Consider the following 17,046-nt stretch of genomic DNA (forward strand, 5'->3'; position numbering starts at 1 on the left):
GCAATGTACAGCAGAATTCACAACGAGTCAGACGTGGCAACTACGACACGCAGTAAAACATATCTTTGTTAAGCATGTGGCTAAAATAAGTCACCCATCCATCTTCCAACCGAGCAGGGTCGTGTGCTCAATAGCAACATTTAAAATTTATTATTCAATCATTACTGCCTTTCAAAGTTTTATATTAATGCTTACATCTGGTAGTGTAACGCTAGTTTTAGCAGTATTCTTCAAAGTAAACCAGTCCAACTACAAGCCCTTAAATAATGTTCTTAGAGTATACATTTTCTTCTTCATATATCACAGATTTTTGGCAATAATATACCCCACAAACAGTACCATCAACAAGCTACCCATAATGCATCTTTGTGCTAAAGGCAGCTTCTATAAATTCACTGTACAAGAAACTATATCGTATTTGGCAAAGCAATAAAAAACAAATTAAATCATCATTTGCATCACTGCAGTTCACTTACGTTCAGTTCAAGTTGCTGTCTGACGTTTATTTAGTGTGTTAAATAGTTCAAAAATATTGCCAGATCTTTTTTGCACCTAGAAATAGTCATAATACCCACAAACCAGACATACATAGAAAACTAGGAGGAAAAGAACATCTGAGGTCCATTGATAAAATCATTGTTTCGAGAAGAACAATTCCATTACAACATTCCTTTAAATAATCATAGAAGGGAGTCAGATCTACTGTCGCACTTCAAAAATTAACTAAAATGATTTTTCTCAGATTCATCCAGTCTCGTACAATTCAGGTTCTAGAAGTATTGTAAAAAGTTTCATTTAAAAAAAAGTACATAAAATCAAAGACTTTTTTTGTAGTCACTTTGGAGCAAGCAACCGAAAAGAGCCTTTGTGCATCTCGACGAGAGGTTCTCTGTCCCATTCGCGCCAGCAGGGAGAGGATTGGAATACCTGATTGTGAGATCGCAGTGTTTTCAAAGGCTCCTCCTTGTATTGCTCTTTGATTACAGGCCTTTCACGTCGCGCGTTAGACCACGGTGCTCGAGAGCGAAGCCTGGAAGGCTGATTTATTGAGGGTAAGGTGTACATGTGTGTGTTGGGAGGGCAGGGAGCGGCTCTGGAGGTGCAGCCGTGGAAGTCCTCCCGTGGACAGACACCGCTGGCAGACACCTGTGGAGTCTCTTCCAGCCGTCCTGCTCTACCCTCCCTCCATCCCATCCCCTCCCCTCGTTCTCACAGCTCATGTCCAGTTTGTCACACAGGATGCAGCCTCAGGACCCCAGGGGAACCTCGAGAGGGGGAGTGAGACGGACGGCGGCACAGTCTACGTCCTCATTGCCCCCTCTGTCATCTGCCCTACCTTGGCTTGATCATGTCAGTGGTAATGCAGAAATGAATAGAAGGATAAGAGAGACCCAGGTAAATAAATATATAAATAAATACATAAATATGCAAATACATAAATTCTCAACATTCAGGTGACACCTGATACACACATCATATCACCCCTTTTGAAATGGAAGGATACAAAGAAAGAAGACTATATTGGATATTTCTCAAGATGGAATACAACCCAACACGAGAAAAAAAATAGGTAAAGTTCATCAAGTGTCTAAAAAGTAACTGCCTTCTGAATTAGTGGAAAAGAGATGATGGTAGGCAGGACTCAGTGGTGGGTACCTTGAGTTTGTTTACCGAGTGTTTCTGCACAACGTTGGCTTGTCGTTTTCCTAGCTGGGGCGTTGGGGGTCTTTAGCTGCCTTCGATGAGCTTAGCCAAGTTGTCCCGCAGCTCTGTCAGCTCGAAGATCTTCCCATCCAGGATCTCCAGCAGGCTCTTGAGGTTCCTCCGGAAGGTCTCCTGCTCCAGCTGGCTGCTCTCCAAGCGCTTCTCCAGCTCGGTGAGTTGGCTCTCCAGGTCCTTGTTCCGCGTCTCTGTCTCCTGGGAGGCGGAAAGGTGTCACAGGAGGCAGATGCTACGACAGGAATGTCTGAGGAGATCCTACCTGTCTGGCTGGCTAATTTGGTAGTAGCAGTTAAATGGCAGTAGTTGGATCAATGTCAAATAAACCAACGCTGGACAACAGCTACATGTCACATAGTGTAACATACACATTTTGTGTGTGTTAATATATATATATATATATATATATATATATATATATATATATATATATATATATATATATATATATATATATATATATATACACACACACACACACACACACAGTATTAGTCAAATGTACCATGGACACATCTATCCAAAGAAAGGTTTATTTGTACTTTTCTCTACAATTTAGAATAAAGACATCAAGACCATAAAATAACATTATTTTTTTTACTGACCAAAAAAAAGTACTTAAATATATTTATTTTTTCGGGGGGTTAGCTCTGTGGTTTGTTGCTGGTTCAAATCTCGGGGTTGGCAGAGTGATCCCACCAATTTTGCACCCAATTGCTCCAGAGACTTTTTGACCCTACTGTCTCCTCTACACCAGTTTCATGAGGTGGCCTCCTGGGATGCTTTTCCAGCTGTCCTGGAGGAGGTGCCACATATATACCGAGCACCTATTGACTGCAGTTTCTTTCACTCTCTGGTCAAACTCCTGCAAAAGCATTTCTACTGTGTTTAGGTCAGGTGGCCTGGTTATATGATGCGACACTATCACTCTCCTTTGTAGGTGGCTTGGGGTGTCCAAACTTTTGATTGGTACTGTGTATGGCCGTATGTACATTATAGATGCAAATTAGCACACAAACTCCATACACACACAAGGAGAGGTGGGATTCAACTCCCTAACCCAGGCGGTTTTTTAATTTTATGTATCCACCCATAGTCCTTTGTACTTCTGCATATATAAATATTTTCTCTGTGAAGTTGTATTGCTGGAAAAACACAGATGCATGCTCTGCAGTTTTTCCCCAGCGGAAATATGGGTTCACACTGCTAAGCAATTTGAAGCTAATCTCAAGCACTGAAGATGCTCAGGCCAGGAGGGCTTTCATGCAGTGAGGATGGTGTGGTACTCAGAGATGCTTATATTAGCAATAAGTTTAGAATAATAAACCCTTGCCTGCAGTTTCTCAGTGAGGGAGTCTCTTTGAGCTTGTAGCTGGTTCGCATTTTCCACCTCCTCTTTCAACTTTTCAAGTTCCTGCAAGGACGTGAGAACAGATCAATTCCGTGGGCTGATCTAAAACACAACAGCCTAAATAAAATGCCACTTGTTGACTGCTCAAACTGGCCAGTGTGACCATTGTTTTGATTGTCTTATTACAGTAAGTCTTCATTCTTAGGAGTGTAATGTACACAAGACATTGATTAGCCAGGGGTGGAGAGTTCTGGCCCAGAAAGCAAAAAGCCAGACCAACATTTAGTTTCAACAAACCAGCTGAATAATCTGTGACTATGACTATTTATACTCAACTGACTGGTGGAAACAAAATGCTGGTCTGGATTTTTACTTGGACCTGAACTATCTACCTCTGTGGTTATCTTTGGTTCTTCCATTTGGCCAAAGTTCATACGCACTCTGGCTATTCAGACTCACCTTTTCCTTAGCCTTCAGTGTAGACTCCAGCTCCTCTATTGTTTGGTTGAGCTCAGTTTTATGAGACTTGATCACATTGGTTTGACCACTAACACACTCCAGCTCTGTGACCTAAGAACACACACGGACACAAATTAGCAGCTGATATTGTCCTGCATTTTCAAAAACGAGAACTGGAGCGTATTTCATGCCCTCTTGTTGTGAATATGTGCAAGCAAATGATGAAGATACCTTTAAGCTATAACTGATTTATTATTGGCAGAAGGAAATCTCAAACTGTCCAATTTGATATATACTGTACATATATAACATGATCTTTAACTGTAATTGCAATTTCAAATAAATATCTGAATTAACATTTCAAACCCCCTTGCAGATTAACTGCCCCTAAAATCTTAAATTGAATAACTTATGAGTGACACACATTTGTGCTGTGGGAAGGAGAGGAGCCCCAACGCTAATCACCGTGTCTGTTCATGACGTGGGCGGGTGGGAGATAGTGGGCGGGTGGGAGATAGTGGGCGGCACCATCACCTCACACCTCCGGAGCCATGGCTGTGATTCCTGCCCACAGCCCTGCATGTGTGAAGCCTGCATGTTCTTCCCATGTTGTTGTGAGTGTCCTCTCACCGTCCAAGAACGGGCAGATGACTGACTGCATTGCCTTCAGTGAGTAAGTGTCTGCCCTGTCATCGACTGACATCCCAACCCGGGCTCCCCTGCCCTATGGCCTCCGATTTTGGGGAGAGGCGCTGGACTGCATGGCCCTGTACTGGATAATTACTATGGATGGATTTACAGTCAGAGCTCTGAAACATGCCTCATTTGATTGCCAAATGAATGCACAGTAAATTAAATCCTTCACACTATGAAAGAAAATATACATTCTATTTGTGTTCCTTAACAGTGTGATTTTTTTTTTGTTTTTTACTACACCTGCTAATGGTTGCCAATATCATTTCCCAGAACACCAGTAGTAAAGGTGCTGCTTATCTGCAGACGATTTCTGCTCACTGTCACCCGTTCAGACGGCTCCCTCTTCTGTGCTTCAGCCGTAGTATTGCTGCGTATTGCTGCCCACTTACCCGCTTGTGCAGCCGCTCAGCCTCCTCTTGATAGGCTGCCAGCTGCTGCTTCCACTGCTTGACGTTGGCTGTGGATTCCAGGAGCGCGGCCGTCAGCTTGGCGTTGTTGCCCTTCAGAGCCGCGAGCTCCGCCTCCCAGTGCTTGTTGATGGCAGCGCTGGAGAGACATTTCAAGCCTGTGAGACACGCTACTTTACAACACTGAAGAAAGTTCCATCCATCCATCCATCCATCCATCCATCCATCCATCCATCCATCCATCCTCTAACCGCTTACCTAGGTCAAGGTTGCAAGGCAATTGGACAGTAAATAATGAGTAAATTATTTTGGTTACGACTTTTGAATTCAAATTTCATTATATACTGAAATTGTGCTTGTCTAAGCAATTAAATATTATATATCCCCTCACTGGCTACTTTATTAGGCATACCTGTTCAATTTTTTTGTTGAAGTAAATATCTAATCAGCCAATCATATGTCAGCAGCACTATGTATACAATGATGCAGGCACTGGTGAAGCGTTTCAGGTAATGTTCACATTATACACCAGAATGAGGAAGGAAGGTGATCATGGTGACTTTGAATCCGACATGGAAACTGCAGATCTACTGGGGTTTTCACACACAGCCATCTTCAGGGTGTACAGAGAATGAAAACAGTGAAAAAATATACAGTGAGTGGTGGTTCTCTGGTTCTCGCTACAGCAGCAGAAGATCACATTGGGTATCACTCCTGTTCGGAGGAAACTGAGGCTACAGTGGACATGGGCTCATCAAAATTAGATAATGAAAGAATGAATTCTTGAATGATTTCTGCTGTGGCAGAGGGTCAGAATTTGGTAAACAACATGAAAGCATGGATCCATCTGCCTTCCATCAACAATTCTGGCTGCTGCTGTTGGTGTAATGGGGTGGGGGATATTTTCTTGGCACACTTTGGGCCCTTTAATACCAAAAGAGAACCATTTACACGCCACAGTCTACCTGAGAACTGCTGCTGACCATGTCCATGCCTTTATGACTACAATGTACCCAGAATTCTAATGGCTGCTTTGAGCAGGAATGGTTTCTTGAACATGACAATGAGTTCACTGTACTCAAATGGCCTCCACCGATGGGATGTGGTGGAACAGGAGATTCTCGTCATGAATGTGCAGCAGACAAATCTGCAGTAACTGCATAATGCTATCATGTCGACAGGGACCAGAGCCTCTAAGGAGAATGTTTCAAGCACCATGTTGAATCTATGCCATGTAGAAATAAAGCAGTTTCTGAAGGCAAAAGTGGATTCAACCCAGTTATAACAAGGTATACCTACAGTGATTGTATATCCATCCATCCATTTTCCAAACTGCTTATCCTACTGGGTTACGGGGGGTCCGGAGCCTATCCCGGAAGCAATGGGCACGAGGCAGGGAACAACCCAGGATGGGGGGCCAGCTCATCGCAGAGCACACTCACATACCATTCACTCACACATGCACTCCTACTGGCAATTTAGCAAGTCCAATCAGCTTCAGCATGTTTTTGGACTGTGGGGGGAAACCGGAGTACCCAGAGGAAACCCCACAACGACATGGGGAGAACATGCAAACTCCACACATGTGACTCAGGCGGAGACTCGAACCCGGGTCCCAGACGTGTGAGGCAACAGTGTAACCACTGCACCACCATGCCGCCCCTGATTGTATATCTTACATTATTAAATAAATAGAATTATTATTAAATTATCCATCTCAACTATAAGGCTAACATTTTCCATGTCTCCAAATAAACATACATGAACTCACATTCTTGATTTATAGACAAATTTCCATATACATACACAAAAACAATGTTTTGGTTCATCTGCATTTATATCTTATTTAACAAAGAGAAATAGCAGATATGTAAAATGCTGTGTGAATGTTAAATACATTTGATGAAGATCAGACCACATTTTAGGTGCCATTTATGCAGAAAAGCAGGTAATTCCAAAAAGGTTCACCTTTTCTCTCAGTTTGACCTTCTACAATGTAGGTAAACTGATTAGATTGCTGATTTGAGATAAACATAACTGCAGATGCCAAAAGACAGAAATAATCCACACTTGGAGCCAAATACAAATCATGGTTTTGAATCCTTTTGCCTTCTGGAATGAACCCAAATTCCAGCCAAGGTGTGAGAGAACCGTCTGCCTGAGCCAGCACTGTCATTGTCTGAGACTGGGAGACACATTCGATTTTTATAGATTTTATACTCAAATTCAGTGCCAATCAGCTGGGACCTGCACCCCCAATAAAGAGAGCGTTGGGGGGTTTGCTGAAAGTTATCAGGATAACCCCAGGGGAGGGTAGGGGGGCACCTCGTGGGCAGTTACTCTGTCGGGGTAACAACTAGCAACAGACTTCACACCAGCACCACAAGGCAATTACAGAAAGCCCCTACAGTCAAGCCAAGCCAAAACTCACTCTGTGAAGGAAATTAATACACAGCCGAACTGCAGGTTGGCACTCTAAGCTGGAACCCTGAAAAACCTTCAGCTAGCATTCCTGAATGATCCTGCCAAGAACGCAGGCCAGCCTCACTGCAAGGCAGGTGAAATTACCTTAGGAGATAAAGCGCAGGCAAAAGACATACACAGAAACCTAAAATTCTGTCCTATAAATGTTTTATAGCCCCTTGTACAAACACTAGACGTTACTAGTGTTTAAGTGGCCTAATTCTGCCCTTTGTGCGGGTGTAATGTCCCCAAAACTCTGACATTTCTTCTTTGATTACGTTTCTTTTCCTAAGCTACAGGACGCTGGCCTAGGCTCTTAGCCCCTGAGTTATTTTGTGGGATGAGCCTGGTGAATGGCTCTATAATTCATTTGCTGAAGTGGGCCGTTAGGAGTTCTTGGCTCCTTGAAGGGTTGGTAAAGTTAGTTCTTAGCTCTCGTACAGCAGGGGGCAGCAGACACCCTCGAAATGGGTTGTGACTGACTGTTAACATCCATAATGGTATTAAGGTGAAAAAGTCTCCTGCATGGGCATTTCATGAGTTTTCAATAAATGATTTATGCTTAGGAAGTCCATGTTTTTCATGCTAACATGATGACAGCAAGACAAAAAAATGAAACAAAAATGGATGGGATAGATACCTCATTAATCACAAGACTTTCTAAATGAGACATAATAAGCCCATAACCACATCAACCACAGTATTCAGAAATTAAAATATAAACAGTACAATCTCTGCTGTGTTTTACCATTTGTGGTGAGGTTAGCACAATGTGTCGACCACACCGAGTCTGTTAATTCCACCTCCTACCCTAAAGTCATGAGCTTTGACAAGCAAAGGTCTGTAAAAATAATTTTGTGGAATCTCTCTGTGTCAGTGTCAGGCACCATGGACCATATGGATAGATGCAAACAAATTAAATCATGTAAGAAGTAAAACAACTACAATATATGACAATGCAGTTCATCATCCAGTGTGCATTACATCAGTGTTTCCCAATCTTGTCCTTAGGGACCCATAGATGGTCCATGGTTTTGCTCCTGTAGGGAGCTGGGAGGAAGCAAAAACATGGACTGTCTGTGGGTCCCCGAGGACTGGATTGAGAAACACTGTATTAGAGAAAGAAAAACAGGAAATTATCTACAAACTCCAGGTATCTGGAAAGTTATGAGAGAAAATAAGGTATTAAAAGGTGACACTGATATTTTCAAATATCTGACAATTATCCTAAAAGTCAGCCTGAGCCTGTTAGCTAAACACCTTACTGATTAAACGCCACAGAGCATCTCGGGACATTTCTCCTGTCTCCAAACATGAAGTTTAGCTTCTGAAACGTTTTCATGGACACACACACCCCAGTAAACTGGAGGCATGGCAAAAAGTTACTGACTGACATTAATCACAGTAGACTTCCCAGCAGTCATGAATAAATGATTATTACCTCCCACACATACTGTCCCTGCCCACCTGCCAGGCAGTTCAGTAATTACCCCCCCCCACGTTACTCACCATGTGACTGCCTCCTCTGAGCCCTACATGGGGAGACATTCAATTGCTGTGCTCACTATCGCCCCCCCGTCTCCTCCTCCTCCTCTCAGGGCCCCCGCGGTGCTTACGCGTCATCGACGGCAGCCCCATCCCACACAGCGGAACCCACGGACGGACCGGGCCACTGACGTGACAGCGGGCGTTACTGCTACACTTTAAAAAGCCCCGCGCTGGCGGGAGAGAGTGAGAAATAGAGAGAGTGAGAGAGAGAGCGTGCACGTGGGCACTCTGGTCGCTTGCTGACCGACTAGGGCTCTCACTCTCACCGGCTTTCAGGACGAGGAGCCCTTGGAGGGATGGCGCCTCATTTAGGTAAGTTACTTTTAATTACATTTGCCAAGCTCAGTACCACTTATCCGGAATAATGGATGCCTCTGAGTGCAGCTTTGCAGAGCTGTGATTCAGTGCCTTCTTACTAAAGTGTTCTATTTACACTGATGTCCTCTGTGTTTGCAACCCAAGGCACAAAGCCCTGGCATCCTATCATTATTGATCATGTTCTGTAATGGCGTGCGATACAGAGTGATCGCTCGGGGTCCAGGCAGGCTTCGCTTTTTCCTGCCACTTAGGATGTTAATATTTGAGTGCACCCTGACTAACAGAATGCAGATGTGTGACTGTAACTGCCTATATGCTAGTTATTATGTTAATATTTATAATTTACTATTTAAAAGGGATTTAGGAGAACGATTGGAATATTCAGAATTAACCTTTTTTTCTGCGTATGTATTTAGTTACAGGAGAATCATTTAGTCATTTATCATGTCAGGTTGACAGTCATGAATTCTGTCTTCTGTAGGTAAATCCAAGTAAAGCTGCTTTGGTAACTAGAACCATTTCTATACTATTGTACTTTTTTAATTACTCAGTTTTACTCACTCTGCATTTTTTTCTAGAGGTTCCACTTTTAATTATAAAAAATATATTTTTTTAAGATTTACTTGTATATTTGTAACCTATCCTAATGCATTGCTATAATATTACTGAAATCAGAAGTATCAAAGCATGCAATGTGTTCCCATGTTTTTTTTCATTGGTTGACATCACCAGCTCATTTTCAGGTCACAGGGGCTGTACTCAGTTTCAGAGCTGGCAGCTCCATATCCGGATCACTGACTGCAGAAATAATCAAAGTGGAAATTAAGAGTAATTAAGATGTGCTGCTGCCCTCCACAGCCAACAGCAGTGTGCCAGTTCAGGTACAAGATACAGTAGGGCACCTAAGCATTGAAACCAATCTGATGAAAGCTGGTCAGAATAAAACTTTGGTGAAGCATCTAAAGAGAAAATTGTAGCCATTCATTAGATCAGGGGTGTCGTTAGGTCTGATCACTCGGGGCCCTGAGTATTTTAGCCCCGATGCCAATCTTCCTTCAAAATATAAAAAATAAAATAAGTCAAGCCCCAGGTAAACTTGACTTTGCCTCTGATCATTTCAAAAGCTCCCCTGGGTAGGCCACCCTGATCCTGGAGTGATGGTATCCAACAGGTTTTCTGTCCTACCTGATGAGTTACTATCTGCCTGAGGTCAGGTCTGGTTCATCAGAGACCAGCTAGGAGAGAGAACTTGCTGGATGCTCGCACTCCAGAATCAGCGTTGCCTACCCTTGGTTGGATAATTTTATAAATGCAAATCTATAAGGTTAAATGTGTGAATAGTATAAATGTGTGAAAAGAGACCAACTGGAGAAGTTCTCCAAGGTGGCTTGTTATAAAATAACACACGGAAGCCATCACAACCTATAAAACTATAAAATTAAATCCCACACAGAAGACAGACTGCAATGGTATCACACCAGATGCCTCAAAGAGCCCCAAAGCTCCTGAACCAAAACAGAGAACAATCTGAAAATACTCCAGCCTATGATATGAATCCCCAGTAATTCAACCAAGTTTTTAAAACACATCTCACTCTGCACATGAGAACAAACCCCTTTGCCTTTAAAAAGAACCCATGCAATTAAAAACATGGCAAATTCGCACTACTTACTCAGACATCATCAGTACCTCATTACGAGGGTGAGGTCAGACATCTTGACAGCACCATCCCACATAAATCAGATGACGTCAGCCACTGAGACATCAGCATATGTCACGCATCTGCTCCACAGAGCCGGAAGTATCTTCAAAGCCATTATAACGGAGGCTGCTGAGGCGAAAATCTCCGAGGCAACATCTTAATCTAATCTGCCCACCTCTTTCCTGCTCCTATTGTGTTTCCTCCCAGTTGGAAGGAAATGGAATCTAATGTTAAGCAGTATAGTGAAGGGAAATCTGGATTGATAGCCTTTGTCTTTCGTTTCTGACTCCCTCCATTTGTTCTTTAGTGGATCCCACAGCACCTGTGAATGCGCAACGCATGCAAGTAGAGGACAAAAGCCTTAAATTCTCCATGGTGCATCCAAGCCCCTGCAGCGGCTGTGATATATTCAAACAACTAGCACACTCGCCTGTGATTTAAATCTATCATAGATCTAAGCCTTTAGGTGTCAGAAGGACTATGCTCTAACCAGTTACTTAATAGGAATACTATTTTGGTTTAGTTTTTAATCGCAAGAATGTAAACAAATGCAAAAATTTAAAACGAGAAAGTTGTCTGCAACGAGGAGAAAATGTTTAGCACATTAAAGAATATTTCGGTTTTAATTACATTCAATGCCACTGGGGGGCACCATCTCAGCCTTGAATTGCACCTTGACAGTCAGAATAACGCCTGTGTGCTTCTCCCGGCTTTGCGTAAGCGCATTGCTGAGCGTTCCCAAGCTATGCGGCATCTCCACGGAGCCGGTGGGCGAAGGTGACACATGGGAGAAGGGAAATCACCGCCTCCAGCCGCCGCTGGGACAGGAATAGGGTCCCTTCCTACGTCTCCACATCAAGTTCTCCGTGCGCTGCCTGCTCCAGCATCTAGCATCAGCACCCAGCCTGACGGAGAGTCGCGGCAGTGCCCCCAGCACCTCACAGAGCTTCAGCCATCTCTGTTCTATCCAACATCTTTCACTCTAGATTGCACGTTATTTTGTTAATTGAGTGTATCTGGTCTCCGTGCAGGAAACTATCAAATAAAGTTAATGACCGACTTATAAGACTGTTAATGCTATTTGTTTAAGAGGTGTGTTTTGGAAATCGCATTGACTGGACCTGTCCACCTGCATCATTTAAGATTTACATGAAGAAATTTCTGCATAACATAAATCTGGCTGTATTTCTGGCTGCTTTCTTCATATGCCTGTTTAATTGGTAACACCTGAGGGGCACAAGTAACTTAGTAAGTCAGTTGCTACTCATAAATATAATAACTGTATGTAATACATGAACCCTTATGATTAATAAGGAACAAATGGGCTCAGTACGTAACTAACACTTTATGGTTAATTAATACATGTAAACTAAAAGTATATTAGTGCATTATTTGTGCCCTCAAGTAAAGTGTTACAGTTGAATCATTATAAATTGGGATGTTCGTATTCATTATGTGGCATGTAGAAATAATTTGAAATACAATGAATATCGACAATAGATTAAACTATCCTTCCATCTTGCTTTGGGAAAACAGAGACTTTCCCAAGCACCACAGGGGACACCCTGGATGGGACAACAGTCAATTATAAGACACAAAGCAGGGGACACATTCTGGATGGGACACCAGTACATTACAGGGCACAAAGCAGGGGACACATTCTGGATGGGACGCCAGTACATTACAGGGCACAAAGCAGGGGACACATTCTGGATGGGACACCAGTACATTACAGGGCACAAAGCAGGGGACACATTCTGGATGGGACGCCAGTACATTACAGGGCACAAAGCAGGGGACACCCTGGATGGGATTCCAGTCCATTACAGGGCACAAAGCAGGGGACACCCTGGATGCGACACCAGTCCATTACAGGGCACAAAGCAGGGGACACCCTGGATGGGATTCCAGTCCATTACAGGGCACAAAGCAGGGGACACCCTGGATGGGATTCCAGTCCATTACAGGGCACAAAGCAGGGGACACATTCTGGATGGGACGCCAGTACATTACAGGGCACAAAGCAGGGGACACCCTGGATGGGATTCCAGTCCATTACAGGGCACAAAGCAGGGGACACCCTGGATGCGACACCAGTCCATTACAGGGCACAAAGCAGGGGACACCCTGGATGGGATTCCAGTCCATTACAGGGCACAAAGCAGGGGACACCCTGGATGGGATTCCAGTCCATTACAGGGCACAAAGCAGGGGACACCCTGGATGGGATTCCAGTCCATTACAGGGCACAAAGCAGGGGACACCCTGGATGGGATTCCAGTCCATTACAGGGCACAAAGCAGGGGATACCCTGGATGGGATTCCAGTCCATTACAGGGCACAAAGCAGGGGATACCCTGGATGGGATTCCAGTCCATTACAGGGCACAAAGCAGGGGATACCCTGGATGGGATTCCAGTCCATTACAAGACACAAAGCAGGGGACACTCTGGATGGGACACCAGTACATTACAGGGCACAAAGCAGGGGACACTCTGGATGGGACACCAGTACATTACAGGGCACAAAGCAGGGGACACCCTGGATGGGATTCCAGTCCATTACAGGGCACAAAGCAGGGGACACCCTGGATGGGATTCCAGTCCATTACAGGGCACAAAGCAGGGGACCCCCTGGATGGGATTCCAGTCCATTACAGGGCACAAAGCAGGGGACACCCTGGATGGGATTCCAGTCCATTACAGGGCACAAAGCAGGGGACACCCTGGATGGGATTCCAGTCCATTACAGGGCACAAAGCAGGGGATACCCTGGATGGGATTCCAGTCCATTACAGGGCACAAAGCAGGGGATACCCTGGATGGGATTCCAGTCCATTACAAGACACAAGGCAGGGGACACATTCTGGATGGGACACCAGTACATTACAAGACACAAAGCAGGGGACACTCTGGATGGGACACCAGTACATTACAGGGCACAAAGCAGGGGACACTCTGGATGGGACACCAGTACATTACAGGGCACAAAGCAGGGGACACCATGGACAAGATCTCAGTCCATCTCAGGGCTCGAGGCAGTGTACACCCTAGATGTGATTCCAGTCCATCCATAATATGGTCGATATAGAGATGTCAGTCTGCCACTCTGCATGCCTTTAGACTGTATGCCTGGTGCATCATAGGGATTAACACGCAAACTCGACAGACAGACAGAGAGGGATGGGGCTGTGGATCCTCATCCCTGGAAGTGTGAGGGCAGCAGATACACCTAAGCAGTGATGCTTCTCAACATGAATCACTGCTACATCTGAACACACATATCAATACTCAATTTCTTCATGTTTTTTTTTTAATAGAAATGTTTTCTTATTTTGAAACATAAAATACTTCACAACCACAAATTAGAGAGCAACACCACAAGGTCAAGTATAAAGGTATCATTCAGATTATCACAAACAATGTCAATGTAATCAAGCACGAAAATACTGTAAGCAACACAAGGCATCAAGTGTTTAAAAATACATTTTAAGTGGAGACAAAATACAGTAATGTACCAAAATGCATATATGAACCCAATTATAAAATTTGAAAGATTAACAAGAACAGAGGTAAAAAAGTGACCAGTATTATGTATCACTCAATTTAACTGTATTATCAAACTACACATAGAAACTTCAACCATTTAAAACATTTAAAAATGATTTTTAACTGTTTTTTCTTAAACAGAGGGAGTCAAGAAATTAAAAATTTATGTTAAAAAGTAGATTAGAACTACAGAATGAATAGCTGGTTTGGAGAAGAGATACTTGATGGCCCATCCTCATTATATTTTTGTCTAAAAGGAGTAGACTCGAAAAGTTTTATAGAGTTGTCTGAAAAAGAGCACAGGAGATTGATTTTAAGACTTAACACAAAAGGACAGAATAGAAGAGCAGAAGACACACTTTACCACTGTGCAGCAAAAGGACACTAAAGCATGGCCATTGTGACAATGATCTATACCTGATCTCTCAGCAAGGACCACAAGGAGAATTAGTTACTGTGAGGAGACTGATTTCTGACTGCAATTATCAAAAATACCAGCAGACCAAACATGCAATTTCCAGTTGTGTTTGGTGCAAGTTTGAGAAAGAAAACGGATCCATGTGCATTGATAGCTGCTTAGGAAGTATCCGCAAAATAGCTACATTACATACAGTTTTCATTATTTGTTCATTTGCAATTGTTTCAGCTGATTTACTTAAGTATTAAACACAATATTAAGTGAAGGTGATTAATTGTCATTGTTGACACAACAAACAACTCTGTCCTCTGCGTTTAACCCACATATGACATCACAGTGGGCAGTTATTATTTAGGAAGCAGTGCTTGGGGGGTAGAACCTTACTCAGGGTACCTTGCAGGCAGGGGACCTTTCAGTCACAAGAACATTTCCATAACCATTAGGCCACCACTGCCCATTACTGGGAAGGCAATCAAAAGGGACTGAATACTTGAGCATTGTTCACTTTAACTCATCCACTTTATGCCAAGTGCTTTCTCAGAGGAAAGCAGACACATGATGGTGGCTCTGTCTACTGTCATTATGACCCACCGTTATGTCATAATCATCACAACATTGTTCCATAACACAGCCAGCTTCCTATCCTATCCTATCCTATCCTATCAGGAAGCTGCCCTCACACATCAAGTTAACACAATTACAGTAATAGTATGTGTTTAACTGCTACCCAGTGTGTACATTCTCTTAAAACAGATGCTTTGATAGAGAAGACCTTAAAGTCCCTCCATAGACACACAGTGAAAAACCTTTCTAACAAACAAATTGTTCAAGCGTGATTCGTGACTGTTTTCTCATTATGGTAGTCAAGAGAAATACTTAAGATTTAGTGATGCTATTTCCACTGAATGTTCTAGTGCTGAAATAAAAGTACTACATATATTCAAATGTAATTATTTGTATTTTGAGGGGCTGGTTTGGATATTACAAATGTCAGCTAATAATTTAGAAACCAGCTTTTTTGAGTTAAAACCTTATGTTACTTAGTTGTAGCATTATACAGTAAATGTTTCTAAAAAGACAGCAAAAGCACCTAAATTCCAAGGCTGTTGTACCATAAAATTCATCTTCCAAATTCATAATTATGTCAGGTCACAGGGGCCTTGAGCCCTTCACAGGTTGGGGTACATCCTGGAGGGGGTGCCTATCCACCACGGGGCACAAGGGGTACAGCCGAGGGGATATCAGTCCACCACAAGGCCAAGGCTGGGGTAGACCCTGGAGAGGATGCCAGTCCATCATAGGGCACAAGGCCGGGTACACCCAGAAGGGGATACCAGTCAGTCATTGGGCACATAGATAGTCACACTCTATCAGCAAGAGATGCCACTTAACGTAAACCAGAATATCTAGAGCAGTGGTTCTCAAACTCGGTCCTCGGGACCCACTGCCCTGCTTGTTTTCCTGCTACCTCTGCCCTACACATTGCTGATTACCTGGATCAGGTGTGTTCAGTCAATCAGAAGCTGAAAGACAGCTGGGACTTGTGTGTGGGGCAGGGATAGCTGGAAAACAAGCAGGGCAGTGGGTCCCGAGGACCGAGTTTGGCAACCACTGATCTAGAGCAAACCTACACAACCCAGGAAGAATATGCAAATTTCACACACACAGAGCAGAGGTATTCAAACCCACAACCCTAGAAGTTCGAGGCTACATTGCTACCCACATGAGTTAAAACTGTTCCAACATTACAAAAAGTATCTCACCCTACAAAAAAATGGCAGGCAACCAAACACCACTGTCAACAGACCTTACAATGAAATCCCTAATAATCCAAGTATCAAAATGGTGTCCCTTCCTGGAAAATGCCTTCCCTCCAGTCCAGATGACAGATGAAGTGAGGAAGGAACAACTATTGCTACAATGAAAACAGGCAGGGTTTGGAAACCTGCCACCAGTGGGCTACCTGGCAAGGCAACTTACCTATGTGAAAAGGGCAATGCATTCTGGGGTGGCTCAGGTCGGGGCTCTGAGTTGGGGGTAGCATCCGGCGTGGCCCTCTCATCGTCGGTGCCATTGATGCTCTCTGGGGTAAGGGGCGACTGTACGTCCCCTGTGGCTGACTCCTTCAAAGAGCAGCATAAATGAGGATTAATTAGAGAGACTTACCGGCACAATTATCCAGTAATGAATCCTTACCACTGACAAACCATTAATTCTCACTGCAGATATTTCCTAGATTACACTCATGCGTAATTGCATGATAAAAGTAAAACCACAAAGCTTGGTTGGACTATCAACATCAAACTACTTCTGATCAAAATCAACTAAAATTATGGGACAGTGAAAAAAAGCGATGTTTGCAAATAATTAACAGTACATTACTAGTTTAGACTTAACAATAGTTACTACCAATGAAC

At 43.4% G+C, this 17,046-nt stretch overlaps 1 protein-coding gene across 3 annotated transcripts in view; it reads right to left on the reverse strand.

Moving 5' to 3' along the window:
• Positions 1 to 127: 127 nt before the first annotated feature.
• The window catches only part of LOC125745644 (homer protein homolog 1), a 51,084-nt gene continuing 34,165 nt past the window's right edge, over positions 128 to 17,046 (reverse strand). The window contains exons 5-10 of one of the 3 annotated variants that reach the window (XR_007398726.1): positions 16,610 to 16,752; positions 4,615 to 4,771; positions 3,530 to 3,640; positions 3,053 to 3,133; positions 1,672 to 1,917; positions 128 to 1,341 (exon numbers count right to left, since the gene is read on the reverse strand). Coding sequence is in view for 1 of the 3 variants with exons in the window: in XM_049018670.1 (XP_048874627.1) it covers positions 1,729 to 1,917; positions 3,053 to 3,133; positions 3,530 to 3,640; positions 4,615 to 4,771; positions 16,610 to 16,752 (681 nt within the window). In the remaining 2 variants the exon portion in view is untranslated. Of the gene's footprint in view, positions 1,918 to 3,052; positions 3,134 to 3,529; positions 3,641 to 4,614; positions 4,772 to 16,609; positions 16,753 to 17,046 lie in introns of all 3 variants that reach the window. The other 2 variants (XR_007398725.1, XM_049018670.1) reach the window with 2 other exon arrangements.

The sequence above is a fragment of the Brienomyrus brachyistius genome, chromosome 7 (genome assembly GCF_023856365.1).
Source record: "Brienomyrus brachyistius isolate T26 chromosome 7, BBRACH_0.4, whole genome shotgun sequence".
Lineage (NCBI taxonomy): Eukaryota > Metazoa > Chordata > Actinopteri > Osteoglossiformes > Mormyridae > Brienomyrus > Brienomyrus brachyistius.